This window comes from Moschus berezovskii, chromosome 15 (assembly GCF_049115385.1).
Source record: "Moschus berezovskii isolate FMDL1 chromosome 15, NW_MosBer_1.0, whole genome shotgun sequence".
Lineage (NCBI taxonomy): Eukaryota > Metazoa > Chordata > Mammalia > Artiodactyla > Moschidae > Moschus > Moschus berezovskii.
Window position 1 is genome coordinate 74,019,094 of NC_142474.1, and position 19,778 is coordinate 74,038,871.

At 49.6% G+C, this 19,778-nt stretch overlaps 1 protein-coding gene across 2 annotated transcripts in view; it reads left to right on the top strand.

Moving 5' to 3' along the window:
- The window catches only part of IL2RA (interleukin 2 receptor subunit alpha), a 52,916-nt gene extending 34,475 nt beyond the window's left edge, over window positions 1–18,441 (top strand). Inside the window, exons 3-8 of one of the 2 annotated variants that reach the window (XM_055426976.2) lie at window positions 132–245; window positions 2,396–2,617; window positions 4,024–4,104; window positions 4,455–4,526; window positions 5,837–5,903; window positions 15,676–18,441. In XM_055426976.2, coding sequence (XP_055282951.2) covers window positions 132–245; window positions 2,396–2,617; window positions 4,024–4,104; window positions 4,455–4,526; window positions 5,837–5,903; window positions 15,676–15,718 — 599 coding nt within the window. In that variant the 3' untranslated portion in view covers window positions 15,719–18,441. Of the gene's footprint in view, window positions 1–131; window positions 246–2,395; window positions 2,618–4,023; window positions 4,105–4,454; window positions 4,527–5,836; window positions 5,904–9,574; window positions 13,199–15,675 lie in introns of those variants that run through there. The other variant, XM_055426986.2, reaches the window with a different exon arrangement.
- The last annotated feature ends 1,337 nt before the right edge of the window (window positions 18,442–19,778 follow it).

The window sequence follows — 19,778 nt, forward strand, 5'->3', positions numbered from 1 at the left end:
TCTCCAGGCAAGAACACTGGAGTGGGTTGCCATTTCCTTCTCCTGCCTGGCCCTAGAAAGATGTTCTTTTTGAGGGTTTTCTCTTTTCAACACCTGTCAAGTATTGTCTGCATTCCCTCCATCCTCTCCAGCCCCCGCTAAGAACCCAGTAAAACAAGTCACTCCTGGACCCAAAGAACAGAGTGAGAGAAAATCCACAGGCGTGCAGAGCCTAACGCAGCCCCCGGAGCAAGCTGACCTTCCAGGTAGGAGCGGACCTGCTCTCTCTCAGACACACGCAGTGCGCCCGCGAGGAGGAGGGTCCAGCCTGTGGTCCTCTCTCCCGAGGATGTCCTGGGGACCAGCACCATGGTGCGATGGTGCCAGGCTATCTGCTCAGCATCTTGAGCCCCTCTCACAGCAGCCAGCCTGGGCTCTGGGTGTCCTCCAGGCTTGGGAACTGGCCCAAGAGAACTCAGTTCAATTCAACTCAACTCACTTCCATTCAGATGGCATTTTGGGGACTAACTGCCCCAAGCACAGTGGCCGGACAATAGCAATCTGAGTCGGCAGTACTCCTTGGCATCAAAAGATGCTCTGTGTTTCCCTTAGGGAGACACACTGAACTGTGAGCCAAGAAATTTACTTCCAGACGTTTCTAACAGGACAGGGGTCTGAGGTGGGTGGGGCCACACTGGCTTCTGGAAGCTGCGGACAGAACTTGGGCTAACAGACTGTGGATTGGGCCAATGCTGTGTCACCCAACTGCTGCCCTGACTTTCCAAAATTAATAAGGTAGAAGTCAGCCTTGACATCAGGAAGAAAGGAGCCCGTTGGGAAAACCTGAGCTTTGGGGGGCCCAGCTGACCTTACAATAGCCTGTGCCCCTATGCTAATTGTACAACCTTACAAAGAACTTTACGACTTTGTATATAATCTGATTCCAACCTCAGAACCCAGTGAGTCAGGAAGCAGGAAATATTCCTTCAATTTACTGATGGAATTGAGATGCGGAGACGATTAATGACATGGCACAACTCACAAAATTGGGCTGAAATAAGGCCTCAAGTCTCCTGAATTAGACCAGGGGTCTTGGTACCATTCTTTAAGCTACTTTGAATTTATTTTCAGCTTTTATTAATTAAAAAATAAATAAAAAGATAACGACTAATGTGGGGAACTTGCTGCAATATGCTGTTTCCTTCCTTGTCACTGTGACTTTGCTCTGGAGTGAGGTTTCAAAACACATTGGAAGTTTTCCTCTTCGTCTCCCCGCCCATATTCCATAATCACTGAAAGCTTTTTCAAAAGGCCAGTGTTTACTGTCCTAACTCAAGAGATGACCAGCTGCCTCTGGCTAAGGCATGCTGTGCAGACTATCTTAACGTGGAGTTTTTCACTTGAAAGAAGCAAATCCAATTCCATCAGGTCTGGACGGTTATGAATTTTACTGATTAGAAAGGCAATTTGATTCTGAGACTTAAACATGTATTCAAGCATGGACTGCAAGATGCTGTACTGAGCAGATCCCTCAGGATGGGACCACTGGGCCTCCTGCTGCAAAGGGTCATGGAGGGCAGTGGGAGGGGTTATGTTGGATCCTTGGGGTTGTGGAAGGTCAGAGCATATACACAGCTTCACAGTTCTGGGCTTAGAAGGATTTGTGGTCCATGTGTCCAGATTTGGGGGGCAGGACAGGATTTGTGTTCATGTGTCCAGGTTTGGGGGGCAGGACAGGACATGATCTGTGGGGTTAAAGGTCAGCCAGGCTTTGGTTTTAGTTGGATAAGGGGAAAGTTACTGGACATGGGAATTTTCAGAGGCCTTAAAAATGCAAGCTTCAGGCACGGCTTGATCAGGGACCGGGCTCCATTTCTCTAAGATCATCTTGGTGCTTCCCTCCTCCCAGCACTGGGTTTGTCCCGAGTACTTCTCCATGGCCTCAAGATGGCCACTTGAGGATGTGCTTCCTCACTTAGCAGTCGAGATCTATGTGCTCTCCGCATCTCCTCGGCCCAGACTGGCTGGAGCCTGCCCTCAACCCGAAGCTGAGACCACTGTTTGCACGCCTGTCCACTTAACAAATCCTTCCCTGTCAGCAGAAGCTCATCTCTCTGCGTTCCCAGCGCGAGCACCTGTGTCTCGAGTGTCATGCTCCCCTCGTTCTCCCGGCACAGGCTTCCTTCCCTGATCCACTGTCTGCTCACTTCAGGGGAGGGGGACTGGGTCTTCGTGCCTTTCACAAAGTGCCTAGCAAAAGCCCTGACAAATAGGCATTACCAATACTTATTGGAAGAAAGTGGGGGTGGGGGGGCAAAGAAAAGAAGAAGGACTGTGGTCTGGTCTCCAGGAAGAGGCAGCCTGGACTCACAGCGTCTCCTCAACTTGCCTCTGCAATTCCCTTCCCCTCGTCCAGGTCACTGCGAGGAGCCGCCACCATGGGAACATGAACGTGAACCTTTAAAGAGAGTCTATCATTTCATGCCGGGGCAGACAGTTCATTACGAGTGCGCCCAGGGGTTCAGGGCCCTACAGCTCGGTCCTGCTGAAAGCACCTGCACGATGACTGACGGGGAGACAAGGTGGACCAGGCCCAAGCTCAAGTGCATAAGTGAAGGGGCGAACGGTCAGGTTCCAGGTACAGAGGTGCCCCCCACCCCAGGGCCCGCCACCTGGCGCCTCCCTGAGGTGGGCCAGGCTGGAATCCCTGATCCACCCACTATGTGGTCGAGGGCCAGCCGCTTCCTCTCCTGGGGCCTCAGTTTGTTCTCACTCTAGAAAACAGATGAGATAAACTGTAAGGTCTTCACGCCCTGGGGTCCCTCATTTCCTGATGGGGATAAAGAGCAGGATCTGAAAGAGGAAGACAGATGTCTTCCAGAAGGTACCCCCCCACACACACGGCACTGCTCCCGTTTCTAGCTGATCCTGCAATTCCCCCTCTGCCTCTAAGCTACCAAGACTTCCTCATTCAAAAGGGAAAGTCCACCTGCCCTGCATACGTTTCCAACTTGCTGATACTTAATGTAAATCCTTTCTCCTGCTCTAACAAGAGAAAGCCACCCCGCTTCTTGTGTGAGTCCCCCCTGAGCTTTGCCAAAGTATAGACGTGCAGGGCAGGGACTTTTCAAGCACAGATACACATGCACACGCGTGTACACTCGTTCATGCACACGGACAAGCCACCTGTGTTGAGTTCTTCTGCTATTTTCGTCCTGAAATTGTATTACCATATCTACAATCAAAAGTCCCCCCATTGGGCCCTAACTTTCAGTGGTTTCTTTGCTCATCCCCACTGCCTGGGCCCCACACCTCCCTCTTGGATCTTCTGTGGGGGCGGGGTGCTGTGTTTCTTTCCCATAGCCCGCCCCCTGTGAGTCATGCTACCCACCAGGCATGTCCATGAGCAATGGGGAGTCTGCCACAGAGAAAAGCTCTCCTTTTGTGCACTTCTACTTTAATAGGCTTCCCATGTGGCCCTAGTGGTAAAGAACCCACCTGCCAATGCAGGAGACATAAGAGGTTTGATCCCTGCGTTGGGAAGACCCCCAGAGAAGGAAATGGCAACCCACTCCAGGATTCTTGCCTGGAGAATCCCATGGACAGAGGAGCCTGATGGGCTACAGTCCGTAGGGTCGCAAAGAGTCGGACACAACTGAAGTGACTTAGCACACACGCACTTTGCTTAATGGTTTGATGGAACTGTATTATGATGACCCAATTCCAAGCTGCAGATGGAAACCAGAGCCGAGTAGGGAGTTTGGGGAGAAAGCTGCTCAGAGTTCCAAGGAGAGCCAGAGTCAGGGTCACAGTTCCCTCCCTCCCGCTCTGCTGGCGTCACTGAGCCACTTCACCGTGACCCTGAAGGGGACCGCAGAGCCGAGACACACCTCAGCTACCATGTCTGGGGTCAGCTGAGGATGCGGAGGGGGTGGGTGGGAGACGCAGAGGGGGTGGGTGGGAGACGCAGAGGGGGTGGGTGGAAGACCCCAGACCCCCACTCCCCACTTTCTGCCCCACAAGCATCCTTCTTCTCTCCTCCAGATGACGCAGAGCCTCAGGAGAGCACGGAAGCACCCCCTGGGAGTGGAATTTTCTTAACAACTAGAACAGCAGGGACCACAGGTACGGTTGGCGTTTCTTGGAAGATAAAAGCTTGGCTATTAAACTGTGAGGCAGGAGAGGGAAGAGCTGGCCTCGGAGCTGCCCCCTGGTGCTAGAGATGGTCCCACATCCACACACGACCTCCCAGTCCTCAAACACAGCCAGTGTCACCAGTGTCAGAGGAGGAGCAAGTTGGAGGGTGGCAGCTCGAGGCAGAAGAACAAGATGTTCAGATGTTGGGCCAGGGCTCCCCTGGCCTTTCACAGGTCTCCAACGGCCTCTGAGTCCCCCGCCTCCAGGAGCCTGGACTCTGGCAGCCCCAGGCAGCCCCACAGCCAGCATCCACAAGCACCTCCCCCTCTCTGTTGCAGATTTCCAGAAGCCCACAGATGTGGTTGCAACGTTGGAAACGTTCATGTTTACCACCGAGTACCAGATCGCAGGTGGGTAGTGACCCAACGGACCGACACACTTGCTTGGAGGGTGGTGTTAGTTAGCACTAGCTGCTCGGTGAGTTAGTCTAAATTAACTCTTTACACTATATGATGTGTATAAAACTGAAGACGAATCCAGAGCATAACGTGACTCAGAGTCACAGGCACGGCTGTGGTGAGTTAGCAGTGAGGTCTCCAGCCAGTCTCAACCAGGGCCTCCCGACCAGCTCCCAGAGGACAAACACCCGGCGCCTGGATGTGTGTGGAGGGAGGTGGCGTGCCTGGGTTGGGGGAGAGAAAAAAAACATGCCAAGACCACTCCAGGTGCCTTCTGCTGCTGCTGCTGCTGCTAAGTCGCTTCAGTCGTGTCCAACTCTGTGCGACCCCATAGACAGCAGCCCACCAGGCTCCGCCGTCCCTGGGATTCTCCAGGCAAGAACACTGGAGTGGGTTGCCATTTCCTTCTCCATTGCCTTCTGGTGGGAGGCAAAAACAGGCTTTGAGGGAAACAAAACCAAAACCACCAAACGGAGCTCTTAGAGTAGACTGCTGGTGACCAGCGCCCAGGGTTGAGGCAAACAGAGGACCAGTGTCAAAGGGCACGGACTTCGTCAGCAGAGGAGTCGGTCTGGGGACGGGCAGGGTATGGGGATTACAGCCAACGATGCAGTGTTGCAGACTTTAAAGTCGCTAAGAGTAAATCTTCAATGTTTTGGGCACAGAAAATAAACAGTAATTACAATATATTTTGCGATAAGTGTACACCTTAAAATTACACAAGGTTACAGGTTAATTATATCTTACGGGGCGGATGGAGGGAGAAAACCAGGCTTTGAGGCACGTCCAAGGCAGATAGACGTTCGGCTGGATGGATAACCGCCAGCTCCAGGGCAGAGGAAAGAGTGTATGGGAAACAGGGACACTTTCAGGAGATGCCAAGTGTTTATCACTTACCTTTAGACTCATCTTGATATTTCAACATTTCTCTTACCCCTTGCGGGCCTCACTCGAGGTCTCTCTAACTGAGGCTGGGCCTCTGACCCTCTCTGAAGAGGGTGCCTGTCAGCTGCTCCCCGAGGAGGAGGGGAGCCCCCGTGGGAAAGGCTGGGGCCCTTCCAGTCCATACCCCCAGGCCCGGGTCCTGCAGCCTCCAGGGAGCCTGGCCGGGAGGGAGCTGCGTTCTGGAAAGGGGCGGCGGAGACGCGGCGCCCACCTCCCCGGACGCAGCGAGCTGGGTGTGGAGTGCTGGGGGGACCGACACGCGGGAAGGGGCTCTCAGCCTCTGGGACCGCCTGCCTGACCTGCTTCTCTGCCCGCAGTGGCCGGCTGCATCCTCCTGCTCGCAAGCGTCCTCCTCCTGAGCGGCCTCACCTGGCAGCGGAGATGGTGAGTAAACAAGAGCTGCCTGCCTCTGTGTGAGCCCCGGATTCCCAGAGCTGCCGTCTTCCGGGAGCCGGGAGCAGGCGCCGCGGACTGACCCAGAGGGCTGTCCAAGTGTCAGTCACCGTCGCGTTCCGCTCTCTGCGGCCCCGTGGACTGTAGCCACCAGGCTCCTCTGTCCGTGGGATTCTCCAGGCAAGAGTACTGGAGCGGGTTGCCATGCCCTACTTCAGGAGATCTTTCTGACCCAGGATCAAACCCAGGTCTCCTGCATTTCAGTCAGATTTTTTTTTACCGACTGAGCCACCAAAGTGAGTGAAGCCGCTCAGTCGTGTCCGTCTCTTTGCGACCCCGTGGACTGCAGCCCACCAGGCTCCTCTATCCGTGGGATTCTCCAGGCAAGAGTACTGGAGTGGGTTGCCATTGCCTTTTCCACCAAAAGCCTTCCTAAAATCCAATGTCTTCAGAGCGCTCTCTTGTGGCCGAAGGAAATACTATATATTTTTTTTTTTCCAGCAATTGCTAGTATTCAGAAAATGGCACCCCACTCCAGAACTCTTGCCTGGAAAATCCCATGGATGGAGGAGCCTGGTGGGCTGCAGTCCATGGGATCGCGAAGAGTCGGACACGACTGAGCGGCTTCACTTTCACTTTTCACTTTCCTGCATTGGAGAAGGACATGGCAACCCACTCCAGTGTTCTTGCCTGGAGAATCCCATGGAGAGAGGAGCCTGGCGGGCTGCCGTCTCTGGGGGTCCCACAGAGGCAGACACGACTGAAGTGATTTAGCAGCAGCAGTATTTAGAAAAATAAGATCGTGGCAGCCGGTCCCATCACTTCATGGCAAATAGATGGGGAAACAATACAAACAGTGACAGACTATTTTTCGGGCTCCAAAATCACTGCAGATGGTGACCGCAGCCATGAAATTAAAAAACGTTTACTCCTTGGAAGGAAAGCTATGACCAACCTAGACAGCATATTAAAAAGCAGAGACATTACTTTGCCAACATAGGTCCATCTAGTCAAGGCTATGGTTTTTCCAGTGGTCATGTATGGATGTGAGAGTTGGACTGTGAAGAAAGCTGATCGCTGAAGAATTGATGCTTTTGAACTGTGGTGCTGGAGAAGACTCTTGAGAGTCCCTTGGACTGCAAGGAGATCCAACCAGTCCATCCTAAAGGAAATCAGTCCTGAATATTCATTGAAAGGACTGATGCTGAAGCTGAAACTCAAATACCTTGGCTACCTGATGCAAAGAATTGACTCATTAGAAAAGACCCTGATGCTGGGAAAGATTGAAAGCAGGAGGAGAAGGGGACGACAGAGGATGAGATGGTTGGATGGCATCACCAAGGCAATAGACATGAGTTTGAGTAGGCTCTGGGAGTTTGTGATGGACAGGGAAGCCTGGTGTGCTGCAGTCCATGGGGTCGCAAAGAGTCAGACACAACTGAGCAACTGAACTGGACTAGGAGCTAGCGATGAGATGGAACTGGCTTACAAAGCCTCCCGAAAGCCAAAAATTAGGTGTTCAGGAGTTTTGCGATCTGCTTTTAAGTTTAGCCATTATTAAAAACTAAAGTATATAAGCTTACAATTAAATAAGTTAAATAGTACAAAGTCAGTAAATATTCAAAATTAATCACTTTCTAATTATTTTATGGCATTGACTACTTTATTCTCAGGGTTGTTTGCATCTGTGTACCTGTGTTGAGGAAATACTGCCTAGATGTTGATTTTACACTGTGCCTCTGTCCCCAGCTCTGTGTCCAGGACATATTGACACTGGGTGTGGTGGGGGTTTTTACACCATGGAGGTGAGCAGACTGTCGCCAAGAGCTGGTTGTTAAGCATTTGCCTGCACGCCAGTTCCTGCAGCCTCACCCCATGGGAGCTCTTAGCCAGGTAGGAGGTAACCAGATGCTGCTGAGAGCTGTCTGACAGGGTCGCCACTAGCCACGAGTGGATACTTCCGCTTAAACTTAAATAAATTAAATATGACTAAAAGTCAGGTCTACACGTGGCAGTAGCCACATTTCAGGTGTTTGATAGCCACATGTGGCCACCTCATTGGACAACACAGATATGAGACACTCCAGTCTTCACAGAAAGTCCTTACAGCACAGTGCTGGCTAGAAACTAGCAGTTTTCAATTCAGAAAATCCCCTTGGCACAGCTAGCTGTGCTATGATTTTTCCTTTTCTGCAGCTATTGTCTTCTACTCCCCAAAAGTGTTACAGAACAGCTCTTGTGTAGACGTGGGGACGTGGGTCAAAGGGCAAACACTTGCAGTTAGGAAATGGTCAAGTTCTGGGGGATCTGACGCAGCAGCTTAAGTGACTACAAGCAGCAGCAGTGCATCCATACACTTCAGAGTTGCTAAAAGACTAGAATATTCAAGTATTCTCACCACCAAAAATGAAATGAAAATCACACGATGTGATGGAAGTGTTCGCTTAACAGCAGGGTGGTCATTACGTCACAACACATAAATGTATCAAGTCAGCACGCTACACCTGAAACTTCCACAGTGTTCATTGCCAATTATCTCTCAATTTTAAAAGGACTCAGAGACTATCTCCTGGGTACCAGGCACTTGGTAGGGGCCTCAGGATGATTAAGAAGGGCCCCTGCTCTCAGGAGCTTATAGACCAGTCAAGGAGAAGAGAAGAGTGAAAAAGAGAGACTTGAAATGCAGTTTGTGAAAGCCTAAGACCGAGGTGTTACAGAGAATGAAGAAAGATGGGGGCACCCAAGAGGCTTTCAGAGCCGATGCCGGCAGACGGGTGAAGAACAGCAGGAGCAGCTGGGAGGCAGAGGGACAGGAGGAAAAGGGAAGCGTCCTAAAGGGCAGGGGGCTGTCTGCGAGGGTCTGGCAGTTCTCAGCACGGAGGGGTAAAGCACACGGGGCAGTGGTCGCAGTGCCCCGATGTGTGATGGCCAGAAACCACGTCCTGGAAGGCCAGACCAGACTGGGGAACTCAGTCCATCCTGAAGGCAACAGCAGCCACAGAAGCTGGCTTATGCGATAAATGGTGGCATCAGCACTTGAATGATCCAGCCACCAGAAAGGCTGGATTTGGGGTGGTAATGGTGGTGGCAGTTTGATAGGCTGCGCTGGAATAAATCCACCCCGGGGACGAGGAGAGCATGGACCAGGTCGGGGGCATCAGCTAAACCAGAGGGAAAAAATGGAGAGACACATAAAGGAGTCAGGCTAGCAGAGTCTGGTGGTGACCAGAAGCGAGCGTGAAGGAGGAGGGTTGACTTGAGCTGATGCAGGCGCCCCCTCCCCGGGGACTGTCATCGCCACCCACTAGGACAAAATGTAAAGTGAGGATGTACACCCTGTGAGGCGCAGCCCCGAGCACAGCCTATCTCTCAGTCCCTCCCCAAGACCCACCGGCTCCCGCACCTGTAACCGGCCAGGCCTCGGGCTCACTTTCAGCCCACAGGCTGCACAGTGACTGGATCACGTCCCTGGGAGGACCACGGGGCTGCCGGTCTTGACCTCTAGAGGGATGACCAGTGGGATGGTCAGGGTATCCTGAGGCGGGACTTAAAGTTAGCGGGTCAGTGGGGCTTTCGTGGGATGCTCAGCCCACATCAGTTTAGTGAGACCGTATTGTTTTGGTGCAGCATTCCACCCATGACTATGACTTGTATCACCACAGGAAGAACAGAAGGACAATCTAGAAAACCAAGGGCCGGAAGAAGTCAAGAACAGCCCACAGATGTCGGACCACAATCAAAATCAAAGAAGCTAAACACTCATCCAAGAGGCATCTCCTGATCCGGTGGGCTCTGGAAAGCTCTGAAGTCACATAACAGAACACCGGGCAACTGCAACCCCATCGTGAAGCCAGCTCTGTAGTATCAACCCTTGAGGGTGACCTGTGTTTAGGCAGCAAGTCTAAGGCTGCTGGAGGAACAGGGAGGGACAACCAGAACTCTTGGTCCTGTTTTCATGTACATGTGTTCACTAGACCACGAGTAGCATGGAGCTCTCTCCATACCATGTAGAGTATAAAGAAGAGTAGCTTCATGCTAAGAGCATCCCAACTTCCCAGATTAGAAATCCCAAGGAAAGCCCTAGCACTGATGTAAATAGACACACACGCTCTCTGCCCAGGTGAGTGGACTTTGTCCCTGGATCCACATAAGTCCTTTCCAAGCCTCTGGTTGACCAGCCCACTCTCCTGCTCATATGCCCCCAAAGGAATCCTTTTGACCTTAGCCCAGTCCTCCAAGCTAGCCCCCTCTACTGAACCTTCCGTTTCGAGTTTCTAAAGAACACATTCCCTGGGGGAGCAGTCTTTGGGTGACCGCAGAAAACAGCAAGCAAACCCATAGAACTGCTGAACTTTAGAGTTTGAAAGGATTTCACTGGAGTTAATGCTGGGAGAAAGGGGAGAAGCTGGGTCCCAGGTAATGGGTTAGCGTTGACATTTAGCTTCAGCTGTTCATGACTGGCTGTTCTAAGAGATTTTCCTCTGGGATTGCTATAAATGATGCTCTGAATTTGGCTGCCACAAATTTGATGTTTACAGACGGACACACAGTGTGCAAATGTGTACATTTGCAAAGAGGTGTCATAAAAGCACTGATAAGGGAGCAGTACATTCAATGTTTATGGGAGGAAAGAAAGAAAGAAGGATGGGGGCAGGGGAGCGCATGTAATTACGGAAGAGGTCACATCATTGACCCTCACACTGTAAGCAAATTAAAATTGCCTGGAGAACTTGGTGAGACCTGGAAGCCTGGGCCCGTCTCCAAAGTTTCTGAGTCAGCAGGTCTGGGGTGGAGCGCGAGAATCCACATGTCTAACAGGTTACAGATGATGCTGACGATGCTGGTCAGGGGACCACACTTTGAGATTCACTGGGTTTATACCTCTCTACACCTGCCTACCCTCAGCCCCCAATGGAAAAGCCAACCTTGGGGGCTGAGATTTCAGTGCAAGTTCAGACTCTTGTCCAAGATATCAATTCTCAATCAGTTGACAGATGTCCTGGCTGAACAAAATCACATGATGAAGGAGATTAATGAAAAATTTAAATCAGCAGTCAGTTTTCATTTCTGAGAGGGCAGGGAAGTGTTACCAAAAAATGCACAGGTGTCAGCAGGTCTATATCCAGGTTAAAAAGTGGTTTTCTGTCCTTTCTGTGACCAACCAAGTACAACCAGATTCCATCATCAGCATTCCCTGACATGTATGTTTTCTGGGAAAGTAAGGTTAAGATCTGGAATTTCAGACTAGAAAAAAAAAATATGTTTTTAACCTTATTTATCTGACTTGAGTAAAACTAGATTATCATTATTCATTTTGTGGGAGGGAAGTCTGTGAGATCAAAATTTTTTCATAATACAGATGACCCTTGAAGAGCATGGGTTTGAACCACGCAGGTCCGCTTACATGTGGATTTTCATCAACAGTACATCCTGCAGTGCTATTCAATCCGAGGTTGGTTGAATCTGTAGATGCTGAGCCAGGGATATGTAGAAACAATGGGTATGAGGAGCCAACTATAACATGTGGATTTTTTACTGCACAGAGGGTCATTACTCCCAACTCCCGGGTTGTTCAAGGGTCAACTGTGAGTAAGATGTGATATGCCTTTTCCACTCTCACTCCCTTACAAGTGCATGGTGGAGTTTTCCAGAAGCTACGTGATACATGATGATGTCATCGCTCTGGTGTTAACATATAATGAGTTTATTACTATTGTTTGTGGAAAAATTTATAAATAATATTTAAAAAATTTCTTGGTGTTTTAGCAACTAAGTATGCTAAGCATCACTATATGTAACTATATAAACAAAAAGTTTTGGAAGCCCTCAATACTTTTAATAACATACAGAGGTCCTGACAGACAGTTAACAAGCACATCCTTGCTAGTCATTTCAGCAAGGCAAATCAGGTATATATGTGTACACACACACGTGCATGCACATACCTGTGTACAATGGATTATTATTCAGCCATAAAAATAATGAAACAAGGCCATTTTCAGCAACATGGATAGACCTAGAGATGAGCATACTAGGTGAAGTAAGTCAGACTGACAGAGACAAACATTGTGTGACATCACTCATACGTGGAGTCTAAAAAGATACAAGTGATCTTATTAACAAAACAATATGTTTTGACATATTGTTTTCTATGACAGACATAGAAAACAAACTTATGGTTACCAAAGGGCAAGTGGGGAGGGATAAATTAGGAGTTTAGGATTAACACATAAATACTACTAGATAGAAAAATAGATAATTAGCAAGGACCTACTGTATGGCACAGAGAACTCTACTCAAAAATCTTATCATAACCTATAATGGAAGAGAATGTAAAAAAAGAACATTTATATATGTATACTTGAAACTAACAGAACATTGTAAATCAACTATATTTCAATAAAATAATTTTTAAAAGAAATGCAAATCAAAACCAGAGTGAGATGGTTATACTCAATAAGACGACTTTAAGGAGAAAAGAAAAGAAATAACAAATGTTGACTAGAATATGGAGAAATAGGAGCCCTCATACATTGCTGGTGGGAATGTAAAATGGTGCAGCCACGGTGGTAGTAGTTTCTGGAAAAGCTAAACATGGAATGACCACACGGCTCAGCAATTCCACTCCTGGGTTTATTACCCAGGGGTGAAGAAAACACATTCCCACACAGAAACTGGCATATGACTACTTATAACAGCATCACAGCCAAACTGTCAAGAGATGGGAACAACCCAAATGCCCACCAGTGGATGAGTAGGTGAGCAAACCATGGCCTCTCCATACACTGCAGTACGACCCAGTCACAGAAAGGAATGGAGTCTTCAAAAAGGCTGCCACGGAGATGAGCCTAAAGAACACAACGCTACATGAAGGAGGCCAGACATAAAATGTCACGTGCTGTATGATTCCCTTTGTACAAAACGTCCAGAAGAGGCAGCTCCAAAAAGACTGAAGCAAACTAGTGCTTACCAGGGCTGGCAAGGAGTGGTTACTTAACAGGTACAGGGTGGTAAGTCTTCCCAGGTGACACAGTGCTAAAGAACCCACCTGCCAATGCAAGAGACATAAGAGAATATAAGGAAGATCCCCTGGAGAAGGGAATGGCTACCCAGTCCAGCATTCTTGCCTGGAGAATCTCCATGGACAGAGGAGCCTGGTGGACTACATACAGCATGAGAACATGACTGAGTGACTAAACAACAACAAAACAGCCCAGAGACCAGCATGTCTCAGACCCTATTTAAGAAAAAATCTGAAGGGAAACCCAGAGAAAACCCAGGGAAAATCAGGGAAAAAAATAAAAAACAACTACACCATAGGCAGTTTCACCCTCTGACACCCCAGGTATTGTAAGCATTAAACCAGCCTAATTCCTACACTGACATGCAAAGACTCACACCAAAGTCCTACTTACCTCAGCTCCTGTTACCTGGCACATCATATCCAGCTCTCAACAAAAAAGTACAAGCATGCTAGGGAATTCCCTGTTGGTTCAGTAGTTAAGACTTCACTGGTGGCTCAGAGGTTAAAGCGCCTGCCTGCAATGCGGGAGACCTGGGTTCGATCCCTGGGTCGGGAAGATCCCCTGGAGGTTGAGACTCAGTGCTTTCACTGCCAAGGGCCCCGGTTCAATCTCTGGTTAGGATTGAACTAAGATCCCACAAGCCAAGCAGTGGGGCCAAAAAAAAAAAAAAAATTACAAGGCAAGCTAAAAGGCAGCAAATACAGTTTGAAGAGACAGAGCCAGCATCAGAACCAAATACAGACATGGCAGAGATGCTGGGATTACCAGGTTGGGAATTTAAAACAACTGTGGAAAATGAGTCATTCTAACAGAGATTGCTGTGTGACTCCCTAAATCCATCTTTCCCTTAGCCCCGGGTTTTTGTGGGACACGGTCCTCTCCCAGCTGAGGATTACACTTGCCAGCCTCCCTTGGGGTCCAGTGGGTCCCATGACTAAGTTCTGCCCCAGGAGACATGACTGTAGTAAAGCGAGCAGTCTCTAGGATGTGCCCTTGAAGAGAACGGGTGTGTCCTGCCCCTCCGTCACCTCCTCCACTGGCCGGCAAGTGGCCTTGGCAGTGGGAGTCAGACCAGGAGTGGGATCAAAACCGAAGTAAAGCCAAAGGAGCCAGGAGGTCTGACATGTCAGGGCCATGCTGGGACTGCTTATACTTGTACTGGACGTGAGACAGAAATAACCTCCCCTAGGGGCAGATTGGGAGTTTGGAATGGACATGTTCACACTACTGTATATAAAACCGATCAGCAAGGACCTACTACATAGCATAGGGAACTCTACACAATACTCTATAACAACCTAAATGGGAAAAGAGTTTGAAAAAGAATAGATACATGTACATGCATAACTGAATTACTTTCTGTACACCTGAAATGTATGCAACCCTGTTAATCAATTATGCTCAGATATAAAATAAAATTCTTGAAAAATAAAATGCAGATGTAACATTTATAACAGTTTCTCTTGCATCTCCTGCATTGGCAGACAGAGTCTTTACCACTGAGCCACCTGGGAAATCCTTATAACAGTTATAACTGCCAAAAAGAAAGAAAGGAATACTCTCCTTTTTAGGCCACTGTGACATCTGCCCTCGTTAGAACAGCTATATCAACACCCAATAACATTCACCCCTACCAATGTCAGAGACAGGCATGCCTCTCCCCCAATTTGGCTTATACAGTCTTATCAGTATCCAAATATATTCAGTGGAAAATGAGACAAGAGCGAGCATGCAACATTTAAACAGACTTTCAAGTAAGTACATGTTTGCTATTCATAAATATTATCTAAAAAGTTTCTCCCTCCAGGAGGTAAACAAGTACATCCAAGGAAACAGCATTGACACTCTGTACTAATTTGACTAATTCCTTACTCATCTTCAGAGAATGACTGTAGTTAGTCTGCAGTGTCCCTGAAGGCTTTCCAAAAATGTGAGCTCACATGGGGATGTTCCAGGCAGACGGTCCTTTCTGGCTAAGCTAGGAATCAGAAAGAGGGAGGGCTGAGATTTGCAGAGCCAATCCCCTCCATTCCTCCTGTGAAAGAGTGCAGCTCAAAATATACGTCCTTTTCTTTTTACAATAAGTTATCCTACTTACATGAGTTATCCTAATGCTATGAGGGTAGGATAACAGAGTATTCCACCTGGAAAAAAATAGGCTAAGAAGTACCTTCAGGCAGTCAGGCAAGATGGATGGCTACCAATTGCCATTAGTAGAGTCGGAAGAGAGAATCTGGCTTAAGTCCTTTAGATTAACTACCTGAAATCTTCCGTGGAGTAGATGCTTCACAGCCACGTGATTAACTGAGAAGGTAAACACCACTGATCAGCAGGGGAGTAAAAGATGCAGCTGCAGATAGGTGATGACTTCCTGTCCTTGCACACTGGGGTCTCTACTGTGAGGGGCTGTGTCTTTGCAACTTCCCAGTTGCTCTTGCCTTGGCTGTGGGCTAGGTGGCCATCGGGAAGTCCAAAGAAGAGTTTGGAAGGCCGACAAAGAAAGAGAAGCCATAATCCTTCCTTTCAGCTTCTCGTGGCCTCTCCATCAGCGAGAGATGGCTGTGGGCTCCAGCAGCCTTTGGCAGCCCCCGTACAGACAGCAGTGGTTGACTGCCATTACGGGCTCCAAAATGGTTTTGCAGTTACAGCAGCACTTATTTCAATAGCAGCAACAGTTTCCTTCAGAATCAGCTGAAAGTCTGCTTATGTAATCCCACCACTTCCCTGTTTTCCTCCAGGGTTTGCTTCCTGATGGCTTCCCTGGAGTGGCTCAGACCTTAAAGAATCTGCCTGCAGTGCGGGAGACCTGAGTTTGATCCCTGGGTCAGGAAGATCCCCTGGAGAAGGGAATGCAACCCACTCCGGTATTCTTGCCTGGAGAACTCCATGAAAGAGGAGCCTGGTGGGCTACAGTCCATGGGGTCGCAAAGAGTCGACATGACAGACTAAGCGACTAACACTTTGCTTCCTGAAATAAAAACCTCTCCCATTTTGCTCCTTTAGCTTATTTAATGCAACCAGATCCTTGTATTAAATAAGCTCTGCTTAGGTACCACTATATTGGAGAAGGAAATGGCAACCCACTCCAGTGTTCTTGCCTGGAGAATCCCAGGGACAGGGGAGCCTGGTGGACTGCCGTCTATGGGGTCGCACAGAGTCAGACACTACTGAAGCGACTTAGCAGCAGCAGCAGGCTTCCATTTCAGGCCAAGATGGGGAAGTAGGAACTGAATTTACCCTCATGCCTGAAACAACCAAAAATGGGAGAAAACGAAATGAGATAATAAGATTTTTTAAAGACTTTTTTTTTAATGTGGACCATTTTAAAGTCTTTATTGAATTTGTTATCATATTACTTCTCTTGTTTCTGTCATTTGTCCCTGAGGCATGTGGGATCTTAGCTTCCCGACCAGGGACCGAACCTGCACTCACTGCACTGGAAGGCAAAGTCTTAACCACTGGGCCACCAGGGAAGCCCCGACAATGGTTTTCAAGACATTGGATGTGCTGCAGTGAAGGGGACCGATCCCTGAGGGGTGAGAAACAGACAAGAGGGCCTACGCTGGCCCAGCTCACATCTACGTTTCAGGCCAGGCGTGGGGAGGAGAAGCAGCAGAATTCCTGGTTTGGAGATGCAGCTGAGTGTCCAGAGAGAGCCAGCCCTCACGGTTCACAGGGAGGAGGACCCAGGAGACAGCAGCACTGGGAGGATCCGGAGACCAGCATGCTCTGGAGGGACTGAGTGAGTGTCCTTCCCCGCACGGGAGTGCCGGCATCAGCCGTGCGTGAGGAACTGCTCAGGCCAGGGAAAGGGCCACCGGAGGAACTGGGGGGACAGCACTCAGCACACGAGAGGCCACGGTCAGCGCCCACTCCCACCAGCCTGAGACCGGGGAGACCACGGACAGTGCCCGCTCCCAGCAACCTGAGACCTGGGGGGACAACACTCAGTGCATGAGAGGCCACGGACAGCGTCCGCTCCCAGCAGCCAGCCTGAAGCTCTCCTGATTCCGTAACTCATGAGGCACTGGGTAGAGTGCTCAGAGGGGCCACACAACCCCCAGGATATAAGCTGTGCAAATCCTTCCTGACACACCTTAAAAGTGAGATCCAAAAGGATCAAAGCGTATCCACGCATTTCACTGCACCCTGGAACTAAGCTGGAGAATGTTTACAGGAATGCAGAAAAACGTCCAGCAGCCAACGAGATAAAATCCACAAACCAGTCAGGATGTACGGGCGGTGCAAGCAAGCAGGAGTACATGACTCACAATTGGTAAAGGTCAATTGATCAACACCAAAACAGGCTGCCCATTAAAACGGTAACAGTAACTGCATTCCATCTGTTTAAAAAAGCTAAAGGAGGACCTCCCTGGTGGTCCACTGGCTAGGAAGCTGCCTGCCAATGCAGGGGACACAGGTTCAATCCCTGATCTGGGAAGATTCCACATGCCGAGGAGCAACTAAAGCCTGTGCCCCTGGAGCCTGCGCTTGGCAACAGGAGAAGCCGCTGCAATGGGAAGCCCGCGCACCGCAACTAGAGTAGCTCCCTCTCGCCACATGCAACTAGAGAAAAGCCCAACCACAGCAGCAAACACCCCGCACCGTCAAAATTAATTAATAAATTAATTTTAAAAGATTTTTTAAAAGCTAGAGGAAAGATCTTATATGTTAAGTGGAGACATGGAAGATGGGCAGGGAGGGGCAGAGTAGGGTTACAAAGGGTGTGACTGTGGGTTTACAGGTACGGACATGTCAAAACTTACCCAACCATATGCTTCAAACATTAACCCCCTCCAATAAAATGCTTTCTAAAAATTCACTCTGTTTTAAGTTCCTGGTGGGGTGGCAGGATTTAGGGGGTTTGAGGAGAGACTGGCATCTGAATGAAATGTCTTCTGGCCTCAGCAGCCTGCAGGTTCAGATGAGGCCAGGCTACTGGGGATAAACCATAATGCTTTGTTCTTGCTCCACCTGCAAGGGTCGGACTTCAACCCCGCACACACCCACGGCATACGCACACACACACGCTGACACACACACACCGTCTCCCTCAGACATCTTTGGGGATCCCCAGGATCTGACTGTCAGGAATGCATTTGCACTAAAGCAAGTTCCGTGTGCCCTGGAACCTCACCTGGAGTCTCTGTGAACCCCGCGTTCTCAGCTCACACCGAAATTGCTTTTCAGGGTCTCATCCACGGCCAGGGGGCCAGGTCACCAGGACAGCTTCAGACAGGCACCAGGCTGGACTCTCTTCCCCCTGGACTTGTCCCCGGGGTCCACTCCTCCAAAACTGCAAATAGATTCCTGCTTACTGTCCCTAGAGGCGCAGCAGGCATGCCCAGAGAGGGGTGGATTTCACTGGTGAACTCAGGGGAGTGGGACATCCAGTCCACAGAGGTCAGGACCCCAGTGCTGAAACCTCTTCTAGGGCCTTTGGAGTTTCAGTTTCCTGTGTATTCATTTTACAAATACAGAGCACCACTCTCTAGGGAAAACCAGACAGACAGCTTCATAGCCGGTATGATAGGATCATACATAAAGGAGGACGTTTTGACTGCATTAGAAATGAAAGGACTAGACTGTGTTCCACACCCCCGCAACCACCTACGCTGGGACTCATGAAAACAAAGTCACCAGATGCTAATCTGGTTCAAGGAAACTCCACCAACGGGCGTGGGACAAGAAAGGAGGGAGATCTTGGGACAACCGGGAGAGCTGGTTTCCTTCCCTATGCCCAATGCCTCCCCAGCCCGTGGGGAAGAGGGGAGGGCAGGGGAGGGGCGAGCTCAGAGCCCACCGTCCCCGCTCTGGAGTGGGTGGGAGGTTCTGACACAGGCACCGTTAAACTGAGACACCGGGGAGACCAGGGGCAACTGTGGAGGGACAGGGGACATAAGGATCCTGGTGATCTTTCCATGATGCATACATGTACCAAACATCTTAAAGGTACGTAATTTTTATATGTCAAAGAACATCAACAAAGCTGTTAAAAAGAAAAAAAAAAGAGCCTAGGGGAGTCCGTTTTGGGAGGAGCAGCCAGGACACGAATCCTGAGCCCCTAGAAGTGGGGAAAGCCGGGGAGCTGCCAGAGGTGGCCCGAGTTCTGAGCTCCCCTCTGGGCAAACGAGGCCTGAACAGAATCCAAACGTCCCCAGGTGCCTGCGTGGGAGAGGTGCACTGCAGGCCGGGACCGCACAGTCTCCAGGCCTCAGCGAGGAAGGAGCCTGGGTGCAGGGAGGGAGCTGAGGCTCGGGATGTCAGCGGACCTCCTGCAGGCCACCCCATGAACAGCTGGGACTGGAACAGGAAACTGTCCCTCAGCACCTGGAGACACCGGGGCAGAAATCGAAGAGAGACCTCTCCCGCCCAAGGAAGAGGGGGGTGAAACTCGGACCCAGTTAATAATTGACCTGCGAGCTGACTGAAGTGGATAGAGGGACAGCATGGAGTGGGCAAAGTGGAACGGAATGTACCTGACAGGCCAGAGGTTTAGAGCCAGAAATGATTGTCACACATTGCAGAATGGATGGAGACTGGTAAAGAAAAATACAGTGTGCTTTTTCTTTCATACTGTCTGTGTTCCTAAAATAATATTTCATTCTGATACTTAAACAATTCATATATGCAAGATGTTAAAAAAGAAATTATTGTCACAACTCTAGAATGCTTCTGCCACCTGGGTCCTGTGAGGGCAGATGTCTGCTCACTTAGTAGGAAATCAGGCATCTCTGCTCCCCAGAACTACACCTGCGGGGTTGGCAGGCATTTCCTTCCCTTCTCCCATGGTTCTTCTCCCTAGAGATGTCTCAGTCATATTATAGTGACAAACCATGTG